Source organism: Eleginops maclovinus, chromosome 10 (genome assembly GCF_036324505.1).
Source record: "Eleginops maclovinus isolate JMC-PN-2008 ecotype Puerto Natales chromosome 10, JC_Emac_rtc_rv5, whole genome shotgun sequence".
Lineage (NCBI taxonomy): Eukaryota > Metazoa > Chordata > Actinopteri > Perciformes > Eleginopidae > Eleginops > Eleginops maclovinus.
Genome location: NC_086358.1, coordinates 12,230,077 through 12,248,938, shown reverse-complemented (window position 1 = coordinate 12,248,938; position 18,862 = coordinate 12,230,077). Strand labels below are relative to the sequence as shown.

The 18,862-nt window shown below is 42.8% G+C and overlaps 1 protein-coding gene across 13 annotated transcripts in view; it reads right to left on the bottom strand.

Annotated features, from left to right (window-relative positions):
- Positions 1 to 1,451: 1,451 nt before the first annotated feature.
- LOC134870311 (calcium/calmodulin-dependent protein kinase type II subunit gamma-like) overlaps positions 1,452 to 18,862 on the bottom strand; it is a 33,273-nt gene continuing 15,862 nt past the window's right edge. The window contains exons 7-23 of one of the 13 annotated variants that reach the window (XM_063892423.1): positions 18,707 to 18,809; positions 17,974 to 18,057; positions 17,604 to 17,698; positions 16,947 to 17,069; positions 16,684 to 16,767; positions 15,964 to 16,006; positions 15,157 to 15,219; positions 12,580 to 12,620; positions 11,749 to 11,832; positions 10,481 to 10,525; positions 10,312 to 10,357; positions 9,874 to 9,948; positions 7,151 to 7,291; positions 5,331 to 5,406; positions 5,125 to 5,219; positions 4,502 to 4,738; positions 1,452 to 4,069 (exon numbers count right to left, since the gene is read on the bottom strand). In XM_063892423.1, the coding sequence (XP_063748493.1) occupies positions 4,506 to 4,738; positions 5,125 to 5,219; positions 5,331 to 5,406; positions 7,151 to 7,291; positions 9,874 to 9,948; positions 10,312 to 10,357; positions 10,481 to 10,525; positions 11,749 to 11,832; positions 12,580 to 12,620; positions 15,157 to 15,219; positions 15,964 to 16,006; positions 16,684 to 16,767; positions 16,947 to 17,069; positions 17,604 to 17,698; positions 17,974 to 18,057; positions 18,707 to 18,809 (1,431 nt within the window). In that variant the 3' untranslated portion in view covers positions 1,452 to 4,069; positions 4,502 to 4,505. The remainder of the gene's footprint in view (positions 4,070 to 4,501; positions 4,739 to 5,124; positions 5,220 to 5,330; positions 5,407 to 7,150; positions 7,292 to 9,873; positions 9,949 to 10,311; positions 10,358 to 10,480; positions 10,526 to 11,748; positions 11,833 to 12,579; positions 12,621 to 15,156; positions 15,220 to 15,963; positions 16,007 to 16,683; positions 16,768 to 16,946; positions 17,070 to 17,603; positions 17,699 to 17,973; positions 18,058 to 18,706; positions 18,810 to 18,862) is intronic. The other 12 variants (XM_063892428.1, XM_063892425.1, XM_063892426.1 and 9 more) reach the window with 12 other exon arrangements.

Genomic DNA, 18,862 nt, shown 5'->3' with positions numbered 1-18,862 from the left:
ACAAAGGAATCCAATGGAGGCATTTCAGGCAGAGGTGTATTGGAGAGAAACTCCCTCTGGAGCGGAACTTTGGGATTTTTGATTTTGCAGACCATTTACATGCACAAAAACCTATATAAACACATTTCAAGAAAAGGAAAAACCAGAAAAGCATAATAGGGCCTCTTTGAACATTTAAACATAACAGGAAGAGAAGGCTGCTGCTTAAAGACTGCCTTCCAGCCACTGTCTCCGTAACAGAAGGTATAAGAAAAATGCAGCTGTATACATTTACTCTGGGTCACAATTATATAAAATATGTGGATGTCTTTTAGGATGAGGTGGTGCTGTACCTGCTTTGTCAGAATTGGAAACACTTGTCCAAGCTCTTAGATAAAATATGTAACACCTCAAAAAAGTCAAAAGTAGTACTTTAGAATCAGGGATTCATTCCTCACATTTCTGCTGATTTTCTTGACAAGAAAAGTCAAGGGCCAGAAGGCTAACAAGACACATTCTCTCCAGAGTTTTTCCCTTTTTTAAAGTCTTAAAGAAAGTGTGAATGTCAAAGTTAACCAACCACTGTGAGCTCTCCTCATTAATCACACAGAAAGCAGAGGAACCAGGGGGAGCTGGCCTACATCCCGTGGACACACACACATACACACAATCCTTAAAATAACTGGGAGCATCATAAATAACAGCACAAAACCTTTTCTAATAAGGCTGCAGCATTACTCAACACGTCACAGCGCTCAGTGCAGCTGAAACAAGAGAACAAAGGCTGGAGTGGTGAGAGCGCACGATGCACAGCAGTGATAGTTTTATCCTCTGTGTGTATGTTAATGGCCCTGGAGGATATGCAGCGTTATTCAGGGCTTAATCTGACTTTATGTGTTGACAGACAAGTATGGAGGGCAAATATAACGCCAGCTGTGATGCCGGCTGGTGTTACGAGCATGCAGCCAAGTTCAGAAACTCGGTCCAGTTTCATCCAGTGTGCTTATTTTACTCAAATTAAAAACCTTTTTACTTTAATAAGCAATGTATAAAACTAAGCCGAGACAAAGTGGTTCCCTCAAATTGGAATACATGAGCAGGTATTCAGCATGACTAATAAACGTTGGAGTGTTACGTAATCGGAAACATGCGTTGCATATCCCCATTACCTCCAAATTTGGTGATTTCATGTTGAGACTCTGCGGATGAAACAATCTCAAAATCCAGGCTGAACAGATAAAAAATGCACAGGCCAAAAAAGGTTATGTTGTCATTTTAGGGAGGAATTTATTTCTTGGACAGTATAGGTATGTGGCACCAGACAAGTTAAAAATCCTAAAACGTTTTTTTTTGGCAGATTAGGATAAAGACTTTCCAATAAGATATTTGTTGGAAAAGGAACAAACATGTTTGTGTGATGACAATTAAATCTAAATAACAAAAATGAAAGAAGTCAGTCAAGAGAGATAAACCAGTGCTGAAATAGTATTTTTATTAAATACTTTCAAGATCCAAGTTTGAAGAATAACAAAGCTATGATGAAGACCAACTAACACTCAGACAAACACTTGATAGTCGTCAATTCATGGTTGTATTTCATTGTACATCATGATCATGCAAAAAAACTCCAGCATCCATGTGAAGGCTGGGGGAGAAAGCGCAGCCCAATAGTATATCATTACAACGCAGGGTAAACGCTAACATCGAGGGCCTCATACCAAGCTACGGCTCCTGAATCCTTTTTTTAAAAATTTTGCGTTTTTTTAGATATTTTATTCATGTCACCTATTCAACATTCTGGATGGAGAATATTCTTATTTCAAAAGATGCAAATATCATATATTAACACTAGGCTCCATCCTTATTCAGGTAGGTACATGGTAGAAATGCGTAACTGAAACATGCATATAACTAGGTCTCCCGCTCTGGTTCAACAGCGCAGGTCACAAAAACCTGCACACCCACACCAACGCTCTCTCTGGCTTTCCAAACTCCTCTCCACTGAGCAGGCACCATTTAAAACCACCTAGGGTAGATTACATTAATAAATAATTTAGTCCTGATCATTTCCTCATTCCGTTAATTTGTGTTGTCTTTACTTCCTCCCTCTTTTCCCTTTTTTTCTTTTAAATGTTTTTTTTCTCTGTGTGCGAGGGAGAGTGCAGAACTCCAGCTTGGCAGGTCGGCAAATTACCAAACGACAAGTTAACAGGAACAGCGACGACGACAAATAAACTCAAACCAGTAACACGGGAACAGAGAAACGACAGAGAGAGGTACAAATAAACATCTCAAGAGCAGGGGGCTCGTTAGTACACGTTGGGGAGGAGGGGGGGAGATATCAGAGGGGAGAGAGATATCGGAGGGGAGGGGGTTTAAGATACGACTGTCGTGGATGGATGGAGACAATTAAGCAGCACAGCGAGGGTGGCACCGTGGTCACACAGCAGTGGTGCAGATATGTTACAAAGCCTAAAACACACCACCAGGCGTGTGTGTGTGCGTGTGTGTGTGTGTGTGTGTGTGTGTGTGTGCATATGATATAAAGAGAGGGCTCACAGCATTATGGGATCAGGATGACACAATGATGAAGGTCTTCATGTTTAAAAACTATTTTCGGGCTTTCGATTTCTTTTCCTCCCCGTCTTTAAAACTGTCGTACGGCCACGGGACTGGAGCTGCTAGCCCACACCAGCGTTTATTTTTTATTTGTCGTGACTGATTATATTTTAAAAAGGAGGAACTTTAAGAGGAGGAGAATAGCATAGCAAATTTAAAGAAGGTGAGGGAAATGTTCCTAAGCTAGCTCAGGGTCACAGAGGTCATGGGGGAGTTCCCAGATGCACAGGATGAGTGTCTCTTAGATACATGTACATATATTACACTTTTCTACATATATCTATACATACACTGTATTTACACAGTGATTATAAACAAACCAGGCCCTTGCAGAAAAGCAGAGAAAAGGAGTGGGTTAAAAGAGGGAATGGTTTAAGAGGGAGAAAAAAGGAGAGAGTGTGGGGGGGATGAATGAGGGAGAGGCGGCGGGCAAACATGCAAAACGCAGACGCCTTCCCCGGGCCGCTCTCTCCCCCCACTGCATACAGACAACAGAACGTGTTCACACGTTAGCTTTAAACTTGCACAATTAAAATCCCTCTTTTTTAAAACGCAGCTTTAAAAAAAAAAAAAAAAGAACGAAAAAGGAGCCTTGAATATAACATCAGTCAGACAAAAAAATAAAGGCTCCGGTTATTCACAGGAACGCAAAGGGAACAGGACGCTGAAAACACAACAAAAACACGTAACCTCAAATCAAACGCCCCCCCCCCCCGTCCCACCCGCTATCCCGCAACAACACGATTTTCCGTGCGGTCGGAAAAAAACAAGCACACAAACGAAAACACAAACACATAAAAAGCCTAAAGTTCTACACTTTGGTGCTTTATGTTTTTGATATCAAGTTTCTCTCATCATCAAGCTCTCTGACTGAGCCCCCCCCCCACACCCCTAGAATCCAGACGGGGAAAATCTCCCTTCATCTTTACATCAGCGTCCGGGTCACCAGCACAACACTTTCTACCCGGTAATCCCTATAATGCCAAAAATCTCAGCTGCTGACCTCACACTCCCTTCTGCTCCTCCCTTCTCAGATAGTGAATATAAATGCTTGGTTGGGTTTTGGTGGTTTCTGTTACATCTAGTCATAATTTACACAGCATATTCATAACTCATACTCATAAACTGTCACAAGTTCAACTGTAAATCCTCTCCTCACGCAGGACGTCTCATCTCGCGCGGGCAGAAAAAAGATGGCTGCCATGGGGAGGGATAGAGGGCAAAGACTCGCCCTCCAATCAGGCGCCAGATGCATGCATCATCCCATGGGGGCGGTGTCTTGTGTTCAGCCGGCCCCCAGCAGGTCAAAGGGGGGACAGGATTGGTTGGTATCGTGGAGAGGGAAGCGATCTCGCCCGGCCGGGCTCCTGGCACTAGCCAATCCACGCAGAGGACGTGCCTCTTAAACACGCTCGCTGAAAAAAACTGCCCCCCAAAACACACACTCCAGTAAACTGGAGGCTCAGGACCACTGGAGGGGAGGGCAAAGAGGAGGAAACAGGGGAAAACAGACCCCAGTGTTAATTAATGTCTGGACGAGAAACTTAAAATAATAATAACACATTTAAATTGTAAGAGGAGCAGCAACAGTGATCCAGTTTGCTGGATGCTTTGACCCATTAATATTGTTGGTTTTTTTGGTAAATAATGATCACAAAAATGACCTGAACAGATAAGTCCTAAATAAGTCACTAGTGGAAGGTTCTGAGAAGAAAATGTTACAACTACAGTGAAAAGAGTTCTAATTCCACTTTTACATAAACCATCATCTGTTACAGTGAATGTGAATACAGCATCTTCCTCATTATTTTGTTGTTAGAGATTTATTTGTAGAAAGATGACAATCTCTGTGACACTATCATCAGCGTTGGTGTGAAGCTGCATGCGTGTGTGAAGCGAGTACCTGATCACTGTAGTGGTGCGGCGGGCGCTCCCGAGCAGTGGAAGTGGACGTTCAGCCACTTGCCCTCGCGGCGATGCCACACCCTGGTCTCCTCTGACTGGCTGGAGCGAGGGCGGCCTGTGGTGTCTACAAACTGTGTGAGGCGGATGTACGCGATGCACGCCGCGTCCTCGCCGATCAGGTGCACGTGAGGGTTCAGCAGAGTGGTGTGCACAGGCTTGCTGTTCTTGCTCAACACTGGGTGGAATAAAACAGAGATGGTAAATATCAGGTAGACGGGACGTTTCTTCTTTTCTGTGTGTTCAGTGTCCCTGGGTCATCTAAAGGGTACTTAAAACCAATGTATTATTATTCTTATGATACCTATAACTTCTTAGTCCATTGATTAAGTCGATCAACAGAAATTTAAACTGAAAGAATTTAAGAAAATTTTTACTGATATCATTTATAAATTCAGAAGGAGATCGTCATGAGTATTTTGTCAGGAAAGTTGCAAACAAAAAAGGAAATAGCCAAATTGACTGGATTTTTCAAAAGAAAAAAAAACTTAACTGGCAGGTATTCTCGGCAGATTTAATACTCTGTGTTTGTTTGTGTGTGTGTAAGTATAAGAGGAGACTCACAGTTCTCAAAGTAGAACTTGTGAAAGTCCATGCCCTCAACCAGGTTCCCCAGGGCCTCGGGTTCAAAAGAGGTGAGTCCAGGATCACAAATCCTCCTGAGAGAGAGACCGAGATGGATGAGAAAGTACAAGTAGCCAAAGAAAGACATTAAAGACATAAGAAGAAGCTAGAAGAAATAAGTCACACAAAATAAGTCTTTTACTTACGTGTAGGCATCGAAATCTCCATTGTTGATCGCTTCAATCAGCTGCTCCGTTATCTTGATGATCTCCTGTTTACGGACTGCAGAGAAGAGAGAGAGAGTGAGAGAGAGAGACAGACGGATGGTTAATCTGTGAGAAGTCAATGAGGGTGTGAGACAACAGCTAACTGTGTGCTGGTTCTGCTTGATGACATTTCCTCTCATCACGCTCAGCCTCTGCCTCCTTCCCTTCAGGCTCTATGTGTCTGTGGATACAACTCCTCTCTCCTCCTTAACCTCGTCAATCGCCTCAAGCGGTCTCCCTACTGCAGCTCGACCTCATCACTGTCTGTCACCCCACTTCTCACTTTCTGTGTCACAAAAACTGACTAAACACTCCTCTCTGCTGTGTGAGCACACTGCCACCAAAACAAAGACATCCTGCTTGCACACAATATTGGCTTGGCAAAAATGGAACTCTCATTGGCTTTTTCTGGAGCTTTCAAACCCAGTTCTTGCTGTGAGACTGAAATCTCCAGGAAAATATAGGGAGCGGACTTTGAGTTCAAAACAACAACTTTCAAGCTCAACCATAAACTCACTTTGGCAATTTCTAAGACACACCGTCAGGCTTGTTAATTAACTTGATTTAAATTGTATATATTCTATCATTTTTACAGCTGCCTCTCACTAGGTTTACCCATTAAGAAGCAGTCGTGCCAATAAAGCAAATGTTTGTCTATAGATTTGCATTTCATAATGCATGAGTAACTTATCCACACATAAAACACACAATTTAAACATTAAAGAAACCAAATGAAAGGTTTTATCACTCTATGCCTCCATAACTATGCCTCACAAAGAAATCCGTCCAAAAAAGGAAAAGGCTGGCGATGAAAGTCCTGTTAAAACACCAAAACCAACAATGATCCTATTAACCAGAACTACAAAGCTCAATGTTTGTCTAAAATCACATTGATCAATATGGGCACTGTTTATTTTGTCTCAATCCCATAAATATACCATCCAGTTGCCTTGAATATATGCAAAAAGTTATGTATTAATCTGCTGCTGAATATAAACCGAACAAATGAAATGTTCACTCCCATTTCAGGTTTCTTTAAAAGCAGTGTCCAGCTGTTTGGGGTAATTGTTTCAAAAACCTATACATTTGTGACATATTTTTTAAGATTACTTTATTTGTAGGATATTGTAGTCAGGAAGTGTTAGGATACCCACTAAACATTGTTGGCAAAAGTAGTAGTAGTAAAAGACTTATCGTCATCAGGCTTATGTGAGAGTCCTAATGCTGGCCAAGGGTTTGAAACATGTTTGTTTATAGGTCTAAAACGGTATACGTCCTGACAAATAAAGCATTTAAACTGATTTTAAAAAGCATCATGGTGGTTTTTACACATGTTTCGTCTACATCAACCCTTATCCAAAGAGCACCTCAACCATTATTTCTTTTGTGCTTTTACCCAATGGAATTTAAAACACTGTTGGTTCTGGTCACATTGACGGGACCAAAAGAAATAAATAGCACACTACCGGTCTCATTCGGTCACAAGTCATTATAGTGATTTCTATTGATCACCTTTATTTTGTAGCCAGAACATGTATCAAACCACCTTTTATTGATGTGATAAATGTGAAGTTATTAGGCTCATTTCCTACAACAGGAACAAAACAACTTGTGATGATGGACGTTACCCGCAGACTGCTTTTGTTCCCCGATTCCTGAGAAAACTACCATTTCAGCAAAGCAAGGTTTGAGTGTGCAACAGCCACAAGTGAGTAGAGGGCACGAAAGCAGAGGTGAGTTAGTACAGACTGTGTTCTTACTCAGCTTAGTGTTGCTGATAGCAGCCACAGTGTTGCTCCCTAGAGGAGCGGCAGGCATGGAGGACTGTGAGAGCTCAGAGTCAGGGCAGGAGCTGTTGCCCGTGCTGTTCCATGCCATGCGCTTTACGTCATGCGGTGGAACTGAAACAAACAACGGATGGTCAACAAACACAAAACACATGGATGGACATGACAGTTATGTACATGTGATCATCCACACACACGTGAACACACACATGCAGTAAAACAAAGTGACAAAATGGAACAACACATGTTAGTGTTCAGTAAAATAAGTAAGAAAGAAACACTAATAGCCTTTTCCATAATCGTGCTGATTTGCATCTCAATTAAAACAGAGTCATACTGATGACACGCTTATCTCAAGACTGGCAGACTCATGGCTGTAACTTGAGGTCAAATACAGTGAATACACATTTCATTTTCTGTCAATTAGTCAAAATAGAAATAGACTTTCATGAATAACAGAGGCTAACTGAGCTTGGCTAATATATTGATAAACACTGATTTTCCTATAAATTCTTCACAATAAATGGGGAATACACTAACTGTTCTGCTCAGCACTTAACATGACTCCTTTACTTTGACCCGACATCACGCCGAGTTGTGCAAAATGTGTATTGTACAAGAGATGGATGAGATCTCAGTTAAACGAGACGTGTCCGTTATACTAATGGAAATGCAAATCAATGTAGCATGGTTTGAGTGGCGCACCCCGAAAAGGTATCATAAGAAAAAAAAATGTTAATGTGGGTTTATGACAGGCATGCAGATAGGTAACACAGGGAGGGGAGGGCAGCTGGAAACAGGTCACTACAGCTCTGGTTGTGACATTGTGTGACGTACAAGTCATTTGACTGCCTGCTCTGATCACATCAACTCTACCCTTAACGCTCGTATACATTAACAAAGCCTTGTATGCTGAGCAGCAGCACCAGGCAGAGGCAGAGGATGGAAGCCATTGTTCGTTATTAGCCTGTAAGGGAAACTTAGCATGTTCAGGAAGTAAAGTGGGAGCAGAGGAAGGACAAAGGAGAGGAGGAAAGGAGATCACACTGCTCCTTTAGAGCAGGCGTGTCTGACAAGAACAGGAGGACAAAAGGTCAAGAGACGAGAGGAGGGATTAGAGTGGAGAGGGGGAAAGAGGCGAGATAACGACACAAGAAGAATGGTGTATTAGAGAGAAATGGAGAATAAATTAGATAGGATTAAACCACATGACAGAGAATAAAGCATCAGAGTAGAAGGAGGAATGGAGGAGAAAATGTGAGGACAAAGAGGAACCTGATGCTCTATGGAGTGCAGGAAAGTCAGCCTGTCAGACTGAGAGCTGGGCTTAGGACACAGCTGCAAGGTAAGCAAGGCTTCCTCCAGCTGGAGCTGTCACATTAGGAGGACATGGGGATATAGATGCAGTGATCACCATAAACAGACACACACACACACACACACCAGTCACACACACACACAGACACACACACACGCACATTTCAGGGTTCCCACAGTGGCCCTGTAGAAAATCCACAACTGTTTTTAAAGACTTTCCATAGTTAGGTCAAAGTGCCTCTGTGACTTATGAAAAGAGTTCCTGCTTTTTCATTTTATAAGTGTGTTCTGAGCACAGAAGTCCACCTGGTGAGTCAGCTCAGGTGCTCTAAAGAAGCGCTCACACACTATATTACAGTTTAAATGGAAATACATGGCAGGAATTGGAAATGACTGGGTCTGGGATCAGTGTGTAAAACGCAGTCTAGCAATGCATCCCTGTTAAACGAATGATCCTGTTTTATTACAACCTGGGTTTTTTTTTTGTAGCCCCTGCGTATTGGTTATTATGATAATATTACACTCGAAGTAATTGAAGAACAAAAAGCGAGACAGATACAAATTAAATACGGTTTCATCGTCAATGGTGTTGTAACATTCTGTGTTTTAACCTTCAGTTACATGTGTTAGTGTGGGATGCAGGTTCAGATTTTACAATGACAGCTGTCCCTAAACTCATTCCCTTGTTACTTTTATGTAATGAGGTATGCCGATTTCTAAAGTAGGACGTATTGTGTATTTTAATGCATGTATTAGTCAAAGGCAGATATCCTTAGTGGATGTATCTGCCCCAAAAAGTCTGATGAATTGTTAATGTTAACAAGATTAGTTAGATAAAGTAACAAATTATTTTTTTCATTTATTATCTTTGGTTAAAATTGACTCCATCCAAAAATGTATGATATTCTTTTCATTTAATGGTTATATTTTCTCAGTTCTTTCATATCTGTATTTTGGTAGTTTAGTAGCTTTTTCTAGTGTGAATTCTACTTAATAGACACATTAACGCAGGCTGTTTTATGTGACAGCCTATTTCCCCCTGATACGGCTACAATGTGAACAGTTAATCCATGATTTAAAAAAAAAAAGGAAAGCTGTTAATAAATGTTATTCAAATTAATACCAATATCAAATTCCAGTGTTTTTCCCCTGAATGTAGGTTTTAAAAACATACAAATTAATATTCCACAATTTCCAAAACCAGTGGGAACCCTCAAAAGAAGCTTGGTGGATCAGAGTGAGGGGGCTCAAAGATGTAAGACTGCCAGTGACTACAAAAAGCCAGGGTGGGAGTGGGTGGTGGGTGGGTGGGTGGGTGGGGGTGTTAGGTCCTTGCCAGTGGCGACCATAAAGCTTCTGGTTGCCATGGATAAACTTACTGGCAGGTGAGCTTTGAGGTGAGGGCAGAAGTGGGGGCATCTCCTCTGTGGCGCTGCTCTGCGCCGAACTGTCCGCTAGAACACACACACACACACACACACACACACACACACACACACACACACACACACACACACACACACACACACACACACACACACACACACACACACACACACACACACACACACACACACACACACACACACACACACACACACACACACACACACACACACACACACACACACACACACACACACACACACACACACACACACACACACACACACAGTCATGAATCTGAGAGACATATGTTGAATCTCAGCACACCTGCCAGCGACTACAGTCAAATACACACACTTCAGTAGATGGGAGAGAGAGAAAGAGAGGGTGGGTAAGAAAAGGGACGCGAGGACTAAAACACTCCGCTCTACCTTTCATTTCCTCCTCATCGTTGGTGGCATTGCTCTCTGTTGATCCCTGGAGGGCAGTCAGATGAAAAGAAAAACACAGATTAATACAGTTCGCTTTAGAAGGGTCCACCGGACCTGAGGGCGGTGCAGCTCGTTGATGAGCTATCAGACTGACCGGAACACATCTCACCTTAACTCCATCAGGAGGGTTGTGCACCACAGTGCTCTGAGATTCCTGCGATACACAAAAACAATTTAAAAATAAAATTGTTCAGTCCAAAGCATCACTATCCTGAAGCATTGTCTCTCAACTGGATTTAAAGGGACAGTCCTCACACTGTCCTGGTGAGTCGTTTTTTTCCTCTGAATTGTCAAAAACACGTATGAGATTGGAGACAAATCTACAATTGTCATCACTCACTGTCAACATTTCTAAAAAGTGAAACATTTCTTATCAGATTCCAAAAGTCCAAACTGACCGATTAAAAGACAAATAATACCATTAACAATTGAGGAGTTGGAAAACCTTAATTAATGACCTTTTTGCTTAAAAAGTCACTATAGTTACTCATTTTAAGGTTTTTGCAGATTATTTTCTGTTGATCAACTTATTGACTTTCATTATTAATGTATTGTGATGATATTAGCATATAAGGCCAACATACATTCTAAATGTCATTAAGCGAAAACATACAATTTGTCCACTAATTTGCCATTTGCTAACCTACAAAAGCTATTCTAATTCTCTATTCCTTCACCACCAGTTGAGAAGCACTACCTTGCCAGATCAAGTATTGTGTCAGCAAACCCATACAGGATGCGATATGCAACACATGCTCTAAAGCATCTTAAAATCCCAACATGCTAGTACCGCTACAATGAAAGTTTGGCAGTATGAAAAGGATGTCAGTGGGGATCAATGGTTAATGGAGGAAGATAACGGGTTAGCTACAGACAGATGGTTGGATGTTAGTGCTGATGGTTGCAATGTGGTGTTGGGTTTAGTGGAAACTTAAGGGATGGCTGGTTAAGCTTTGGGAGAAAGGGGAATAACACAGAGGCCGTTACAGGATGGGAATAATTTATTCTTAGATGTCATCTAAACCAGGGCTCTACAGTTCTCTGTCACTTATCATATAAGGGGCATGCTGCCTGGGAGTCCACACGGTGCACATGTGAAGCCTTAAATCCAAAGAGAGCATTTTTGAATAATTCCCAAAAAGTGTATTAGATTTCCAATTCAGGAACACATGTGCACCTAGGGGTGAAATGGCCAGGGGATGTGTGCTGCTGGGACGGCGGGGGGGGGGATATGTTACAATGCAACACCTCCTGGGTGCTAGATGAAGGATGACAAGCAGCAACTACGACGATGAAGGATGAGGCACAACGGGCTACTATGCAACTACTGAGGGGAGGTTAAGAAGCGGGAAACCGACACTGCGGCGGCTACTGTACCATCTGGGCGTTGGTTGCCATGTTGGTGTCTTTCAGGGCATTGATGGCGCTCACTATACTGTTCTTACTGTTGTTGGTGGAAGGCTGGGACGAGAACGCAAACACATGCGTTTACGCACACATACACCATACACACACACACACACACACACACACACAGTAGTATTATGCGCCTTTTAGGGAATGGGGCTAATGTCGGTTGTGGCTCCCGGGCTGTGAGAGCTAACAGGGTAAATGAGAGGGTGAGTGGCACAGAATGGCCTCTAGATCATCCTTTTAACTGCCTCACTAACTCGCTATGCCTCCGCCACTTAACTGCACAGAGAGACCCCTGGGGGCAAAGGAGAAATAGAGGGAAGAAGAGAGGGGAGGGAGATGCTTAATAGCAACAGAGAATGACGGAGGCTGCTCGGAAAAAAAGTGCCGCAAACCTCTGATGGAAACGGACTAAAAGGGTGAAAGAATAAATTAAACATTTAAAATATCTATATATAATTAAACAAAACAAAAAGGCTGGTTTAATAGAGTTTCTCAAAGTTCGATGTTAGTAGAGGAATTCTGGGATCCGAAAACAGGCCACAGAAGGTTGAGAAACCCTGAGGTGCAGCATAATCCCCTATAGAAATGAATAGGAGCCAAAGAGAAAAAAAAAAAAACTCTGGAAAAACCCTGAAAACAATCATTACTGTATGAAAAAGATATTCCTCGACATAACACGAGGAGAAGTGAGCCTTAGAGGTACAGGAAAGAACAGAAGGCAAGAAAGGGGTCAGTTAATGGAGGAGAGGCAGGAGTAGAACAAAGAGGTCAGAGTGGAGGAGGCAACCTTACCTTAGCAGAATCAGACTTCTTGTTGAGTAAACTTTTGCATGCTGTAAAAAAAAAATATAAATAAAATATGGAAAGGGAGAGAAAAAGGTACAAGGTTAAATGTTGATGACAGAATCCGTGCAAATCCCTACAGCTCCCTTTTTTAGCTAGTAAGTCTACATGTTGCAGAAGCAATAACATGCATTTAATGGATTTCTTGCGTTTATTTTCCCCTGGCTGTACATGTTGCTACATTCTGCGAAACCCATTCGCATTATAATCCATTCATTGCCATCTGGGGAGGAAAAAAAAGAGAAACCTGAGAGCAAAGTAAACTTCCTAAATCCATTTCCTGTCTGTAAGACCCCAGCAGAATTAAAAAGAGAGTGATGGGCAGACTGTGCTGCCAGGACTGACGGCCATGAGTTAGCTTAATGTAAATCATTGATTTCCTTTAAAGGCCCCAATCGCTTTCCCTCTCAGTCTAAAGCTCTCAGCCGTCCGTTGCTTCCTTTTCTCTAATTTCCTACAGACATACACAGGTTCCAAAATTCTTATCTTGTGTTTCTTACCTTCCAATAAGAAGTGAGAGAGGGAAAGAGGGGGAGAGAGGGGAGGGTTGAAACAGAGGGCTTAGTATTTCAATACACAAGAGTGGAGATAAGGGGCACAGCATCTAGAGCAGCAAACAATATCAAGTGTCCACTCATGCTGCCTAATTTTGGTTTTGCATAGCTCTATCTACAGCTTCTATCTGAACCTGGCCATGCAGCAACCAAAGAAAAAATCAAATACAAAAACTAGTTTTCATTCCTTAAGGTGAAAGGAGAGCGCATTGTTCAGAGGGAAAGCATCTGCTCTTAATTCGGCTAAATATTTTACCAATCAGCCGTCGGGGTGCTAATTGTGACAGCATGGGAGCACAATGTTCATGTGCTCTCTAAATCCCTCCTCCTTTATAGAACGGTCACCAATTTCACATGACAGGATGGGTAAAGTCGAGATGAACCACAGAAGGAGGGCAGCACCACTTGGTGATGAACACGGAAGGACGGATTAGAGAGCATATGAAGTTGTATCAGTTTTTAAAATATAAAACTAAACAGGACGGCAACATGCGAAAGGCTGCATGGCAAACTGCTTCCCAGAAACATAGAGATGCTTCAATATGTATACCATTGTCACATATTGCTTTAATGTCATTTAAAAAGAGCACATTATGAGCCAAGCCTAGCCATGCTCTACAGAGATGTGCAAGGAAGCCGTTATAGTTTAAGAGCCAGGATTTTTGCAGTGATGAGTGACATCATCATAGGACTAAAAGCAAAACAACTAACTGCAAATGGATTTAAAAAAGGAGAAGAGTTGAGGAGTCCAAGCTGGAGTGCTGATGTCACACATGAGATTCATGAAAACTTACAAAACCAGCAACGTGGTCCAGTCTCAGTGAGGAAGCCCGCATTCAGAGGGCTCTATCTCACAATCAAACCACCACAAACACCCCGAATCTCAGCGCACCAATCACACACACCCGGAGTAATAGTGTCTGCACTGAGGTCATGCCCCTTTTAAATTATCTTTATCCTATCTACTCAGAGCCTGTTTACCTATGGAGATATTTATGTACAGTGTACAGCAAAGAGGATTTTCTCGTCCAGTAAAAAGGTGACTGAAATCCAGTCTGCTCCACACTGTCTGTCTCTAAAGTATCCATGGAGCCACCATCGGAATCGCCGACCTTTACCACCCGCCCCCACCCAGCAGGATGAGAGATGAGACTGATTTTAGTACTTTCAAAACAAAAGCCTCTGTTCACGGAGAATAAGGTGAATTTGTGACATTTGAAACTCTTTGCTTGTGGTTTTTCATTAAGCAGGCACCGAGATGTTTCTGAAAAAGTACTAAAGCAGACCTCAGGAGGGGGAGATGAGACGTGGGATGCCTTTGACCTCCGGGGATTCATCAGGAAGGCGACGTTACAGCAGTTGGCTCCGGCAGCAGCAGAGAAGGCAGCACTCCCATCCTCCGTCTCTACATCTCTCCCCCTGCTTCTCAACATCCGCCTTTCCCCTCCCCATCAGACCCAGGTTCGACGATGGCAGCACGCCAACCCAGCTCTTGCCGGCCCCCTGCAGTGTCAGTTCCCTGCCCCAGAAATACAAGCCTCTCCTCGTCCCCCTGACCCCGTCTGCCTGTTCCCATCCCCACAACACGCGGCTGGGGGAAGGCACAGAGGCGTATGGGGTCAGCTGGAAGTCTGGATGGAGCTCGCTAGAAGTGATGATGTAACTTATTTTGAAGATGAAATGGGGTATAAAGGTCAAAGATGAGGTGTAAATGTAAAATGGCACTTTAGAGTGCCGGCTGAACTAAATCAATTAAGTGGAGTGGAGAAAATGTGATGCCTTTGCATCACAGCTGACAAAAATGTGTGTAAGTATGCATGCGTGTGTGTGAGAATGTGGATGAAGATGCTAGCAGAGGCTGCATGCGGGAGGTTCTGTGGTGGAAATAAAGTCCCACCATGTCATGTACTATAAACCAAAGAAGTAAGCTGTGTGTGGAGAGGAAGTGGATGGGCGTGTCTCTGGGACGTACCTTCCTGAGCCAGTGAGGCCGTGGAGGAGGCGGCAGCAGCAGAGTTGGTATGCTGCCGGCCCACTATTGGACAGAAATGCTACAGTTGGGTGGGCTATAGAAGTTAGGCAGGTCTATCTCACGCTGTTCACTCGTGGGCCTATCAAGCTACGGGGCGTGCTCGCTGCAGCCCAGACACATCACAAGGTTTGACTGGAATGGGCTGAAGCAGAAGAGGTGCAGCCCTGTGGTTTCCTAGGCCCAGGGTTGAAATCATTAGCCATCGGATGGCCATTACTTAAAGGCTGAGCATAAAGCTTCAACCGAAACACTTTGAGCAGACTGAGATAAAAAAACACAGAATGTTAGCAGTCACCTTGCCCCCAACATAACAAATATTATATAAGACTAGGCTTCCCTTTCTCAAACATGCAAACGCTCCACAGGCAGCAGAGAAGAAGGACACACTTACGCACACACAATCACACAGGGAGAGATAAATTACCATGAACATAACTGGCGGCCAAATAGAATCTTGTACATGACAGAATATCACACATTAGCCTGCTCTGATACAACAGGATGAAATACTCCTATCATTATAATCATTATTAACACTTTGTTCCTACCACGACTTGAAGGAATTACATGTTTCAATGTTGTAAGCAAGTGTGCAAACACAAAAACATATTGTTATTTCGAGGATGAGTGGGTGAGTGTGTGTGTGGTGAGGGGGTTAAAAGAGGTGCAGAGGACTCTATCCACTCTCCTACCGCCTCTCCCTCTGCATGTGCAGCGTGGGAGGTGGAGGACGAAGGGCACACCCACCTGAGAAGTTTCTGGACACCAGCATGGTGGTGAGAATGGCTCCCTGGAGGATAGTAAGGAGGAGAAAGAAGTGAGGGAGGAATAATGAGCGCAAGGAGTTCTTGTTTTATTGAACCGGATTGTTCTTCACTGCTGTTTTCATCTCTAATAAGACAGTGATATTTTTAGCTTTATGCTTCTTTAACGGATCAATTCAACATCTAAATTCAGTCAAGGCTCGGTCTTCTTTTTCTTCTGTCAAACAGAATCTAATTATTAAAAGACATTGCATCTAATGCATCGTCAGTGGTGATGCACGGCTAACTGTAATTCTTCACATCTCCAAGGCCCATTACATATTCTTCTACGCAAATGAATTGAACTGATGTGACAAAAAAAGAACAGCTGCTACTTGATCCATTATTTTGCATGCATGGCTGTAAATGCAAACTAAAGCAAGTAGAGCTGGGTATCGTTTGAATGTTCCAACGCCGCAGCCGAGACGGTACCCAAGTTTCTGTGCCTATGCCAAAGTACTATTTTCTTTGATACGTTACTTGTATCTATGAATACATTTACATTTTATTTTACAAAAGAAGAACTGAATAAAATACTTTAAAATGAATACACATTTTGTTTAAAATCAGGAATGAACAAATGGACCAAAAATGTCATTATTGCTCCACACTATAACGCTATAACATATCAAGGGGGTATAACACCTAAGTTCAAGATGGGTACCTTAAGTTTTCGGCGAGCGTTGAACTTGCGGAGACACTCGACAGTTTCCTGTCTGTGCATCATGGATGCCACTGTGGAGCGGTGCTGCAGGAGGACAAAAACAAAAGAATGAATTGAAAACAAACGGTCAGTGTGAAGGTTATGTAACTTTAATTCCCTACGAACTGTGGTTATGTTTTAAATCCGTAAATACTTCAATGCATCGGTTTGATCCTCCTGTGTGATTCCAATAAGACATTGAGGTGGGTTAAAGGAATACTTACGCAGACCCATGGGTGTTTCAGGGCCTGTTCGGCAGTGATTCTCTTGGCGGGGTTAATGGTCAACATCTGGTTGATCAGGTTCTTTGCCTCTGGAGTCACTGTGTCCCACTCTGGGGAAGGGAACTGGGAAACATTGAGAAAGTAGGTGCGACAGTTGGAAAGGAAGAAAGGAAGGAAGGTAGAATTAAAAACAATTCAGATTTCCTGAAGGATTGTTTTGGAGTCTGCATGTTTCTGGCTAATCCATACCATCTGGGTACCAAGTCCTGGGTTGATTTTTATAAAACTGCTAATTTTATTTTTGGATTAAAAGAACACATGCTTCTGTTTAAGTTCATAAAACCATTTTTTATTAATGGTTAATTCCCTACAAGCCGGCTGCCCGAGACTTCCCCAGTCCATCTGGAAACTGCAATGTTTCTTTATTATCCAGAGACAGAGAAAGGAGGATACCCCCTCTCCGATTCTCAGTCTCTCTCTTGCACACATACACACACCCCTCTGCAATGCGTCAGGGAGGCCCTGATAGGATCAATAGCTTTGGACCGGCTTTCAATTGGACACAATTAAACATTAAAAAAGTGCTTAGCAAAACCCTGCACTGCACTGCACCCTTAACAAGTACACACACACCCACACCCACACACACACACTTACATCATATGCTCCAGCTTTAATCTGCTGATAGAGTTTGTGTTGATCTTCATCCCAGAATGGAGGATATCCCACTAACAAGATATAGAGGATAACACCTGACAGAGTGCAAAGTGAAAAAAGAGATCATGTTACAATCCTTAAATTCTTTTAGATCAAATAACAGGAGGGCATTTTATTCATATAAAACATTTCATTACAAGTTATGAGATTGTACTTCACTTTAAAATGCATTGGCAGCTACTGTATAGTGAAGAAAAGAAAAGAAAATGTGGCTCTTCTATCCGAGAGAGACATGACTCATATTTTCCCTGCCATAGGTTGGAGGTTCTGCTGGTCGCAACAGGTTTATAGCCCAAAAGTGTCGACTCACCGCACGCCCATATGTCCACAGGCTTGCCGTAGGGGTCCTTCCTCAGCACTTCAGGGGAGAGATAGCCAGGGGTGCCCGCAAACCCTGCCCGCCAGACAAACCAGAGGACACAATTAACTTCCATTAAAATTCTGATGAAGGCTATTTTTGTGCAGCTATGCGAATGGTTTGGATGATCGTGACCTGTTGGACTCCAGCGTGAGAACAGATTATGACAGTGCAGAGTCACAAGCAAAGGCCTGTTAATCATCTCGGCCTCGCCAGAGAGTCGGCCAAATGCTTGCAGCTAGGCTGTTAGCCAAGACACAATGGCCTTAGCATGAACTGGACGATGTCTGCGAGCCTCTTAGGCAATGCTCACAAATGTTCTTTGGCTTGGGGTGGGCAAGCCGATGTCTATACATACGCCCGCACATAAGACCTTTTAAGAGTTAAACCCCCGTATAGAACAACAGATCAGGTAAGGGTCCAGCTTGCGCTGAACAATATATCTTTTTTGTCAAGAGGATGTACCTTTTGCAATAAACTCATAAACGCATTGTAAAAGACTGAGATACTGCACTCTGGAATTTCAGTCCATTGTTCAATTTGCCTTAAAGAATGTTAGAAATAATATTTTTACAGCAGACAGACTTTACTAAGTACAGTTTAAGATCTATCCATCTATATATCATAATAACGTATTTGCCACATATCGTGAAAAATGTGTGTGTCACTGTTTATGTTTTCTTACCGAACCAAGCCTGCTGGTCTCCTTGCACTTCAATAGCGAGGCCAAAGTCTGCCAGCTTCACTGCAGCTCCCTTCATCTTACTGGCCAACAACAGGTTCTCAGGCTGAGACACACACACAGGCACACAACACACACACACACACATGGTGAAGCAGA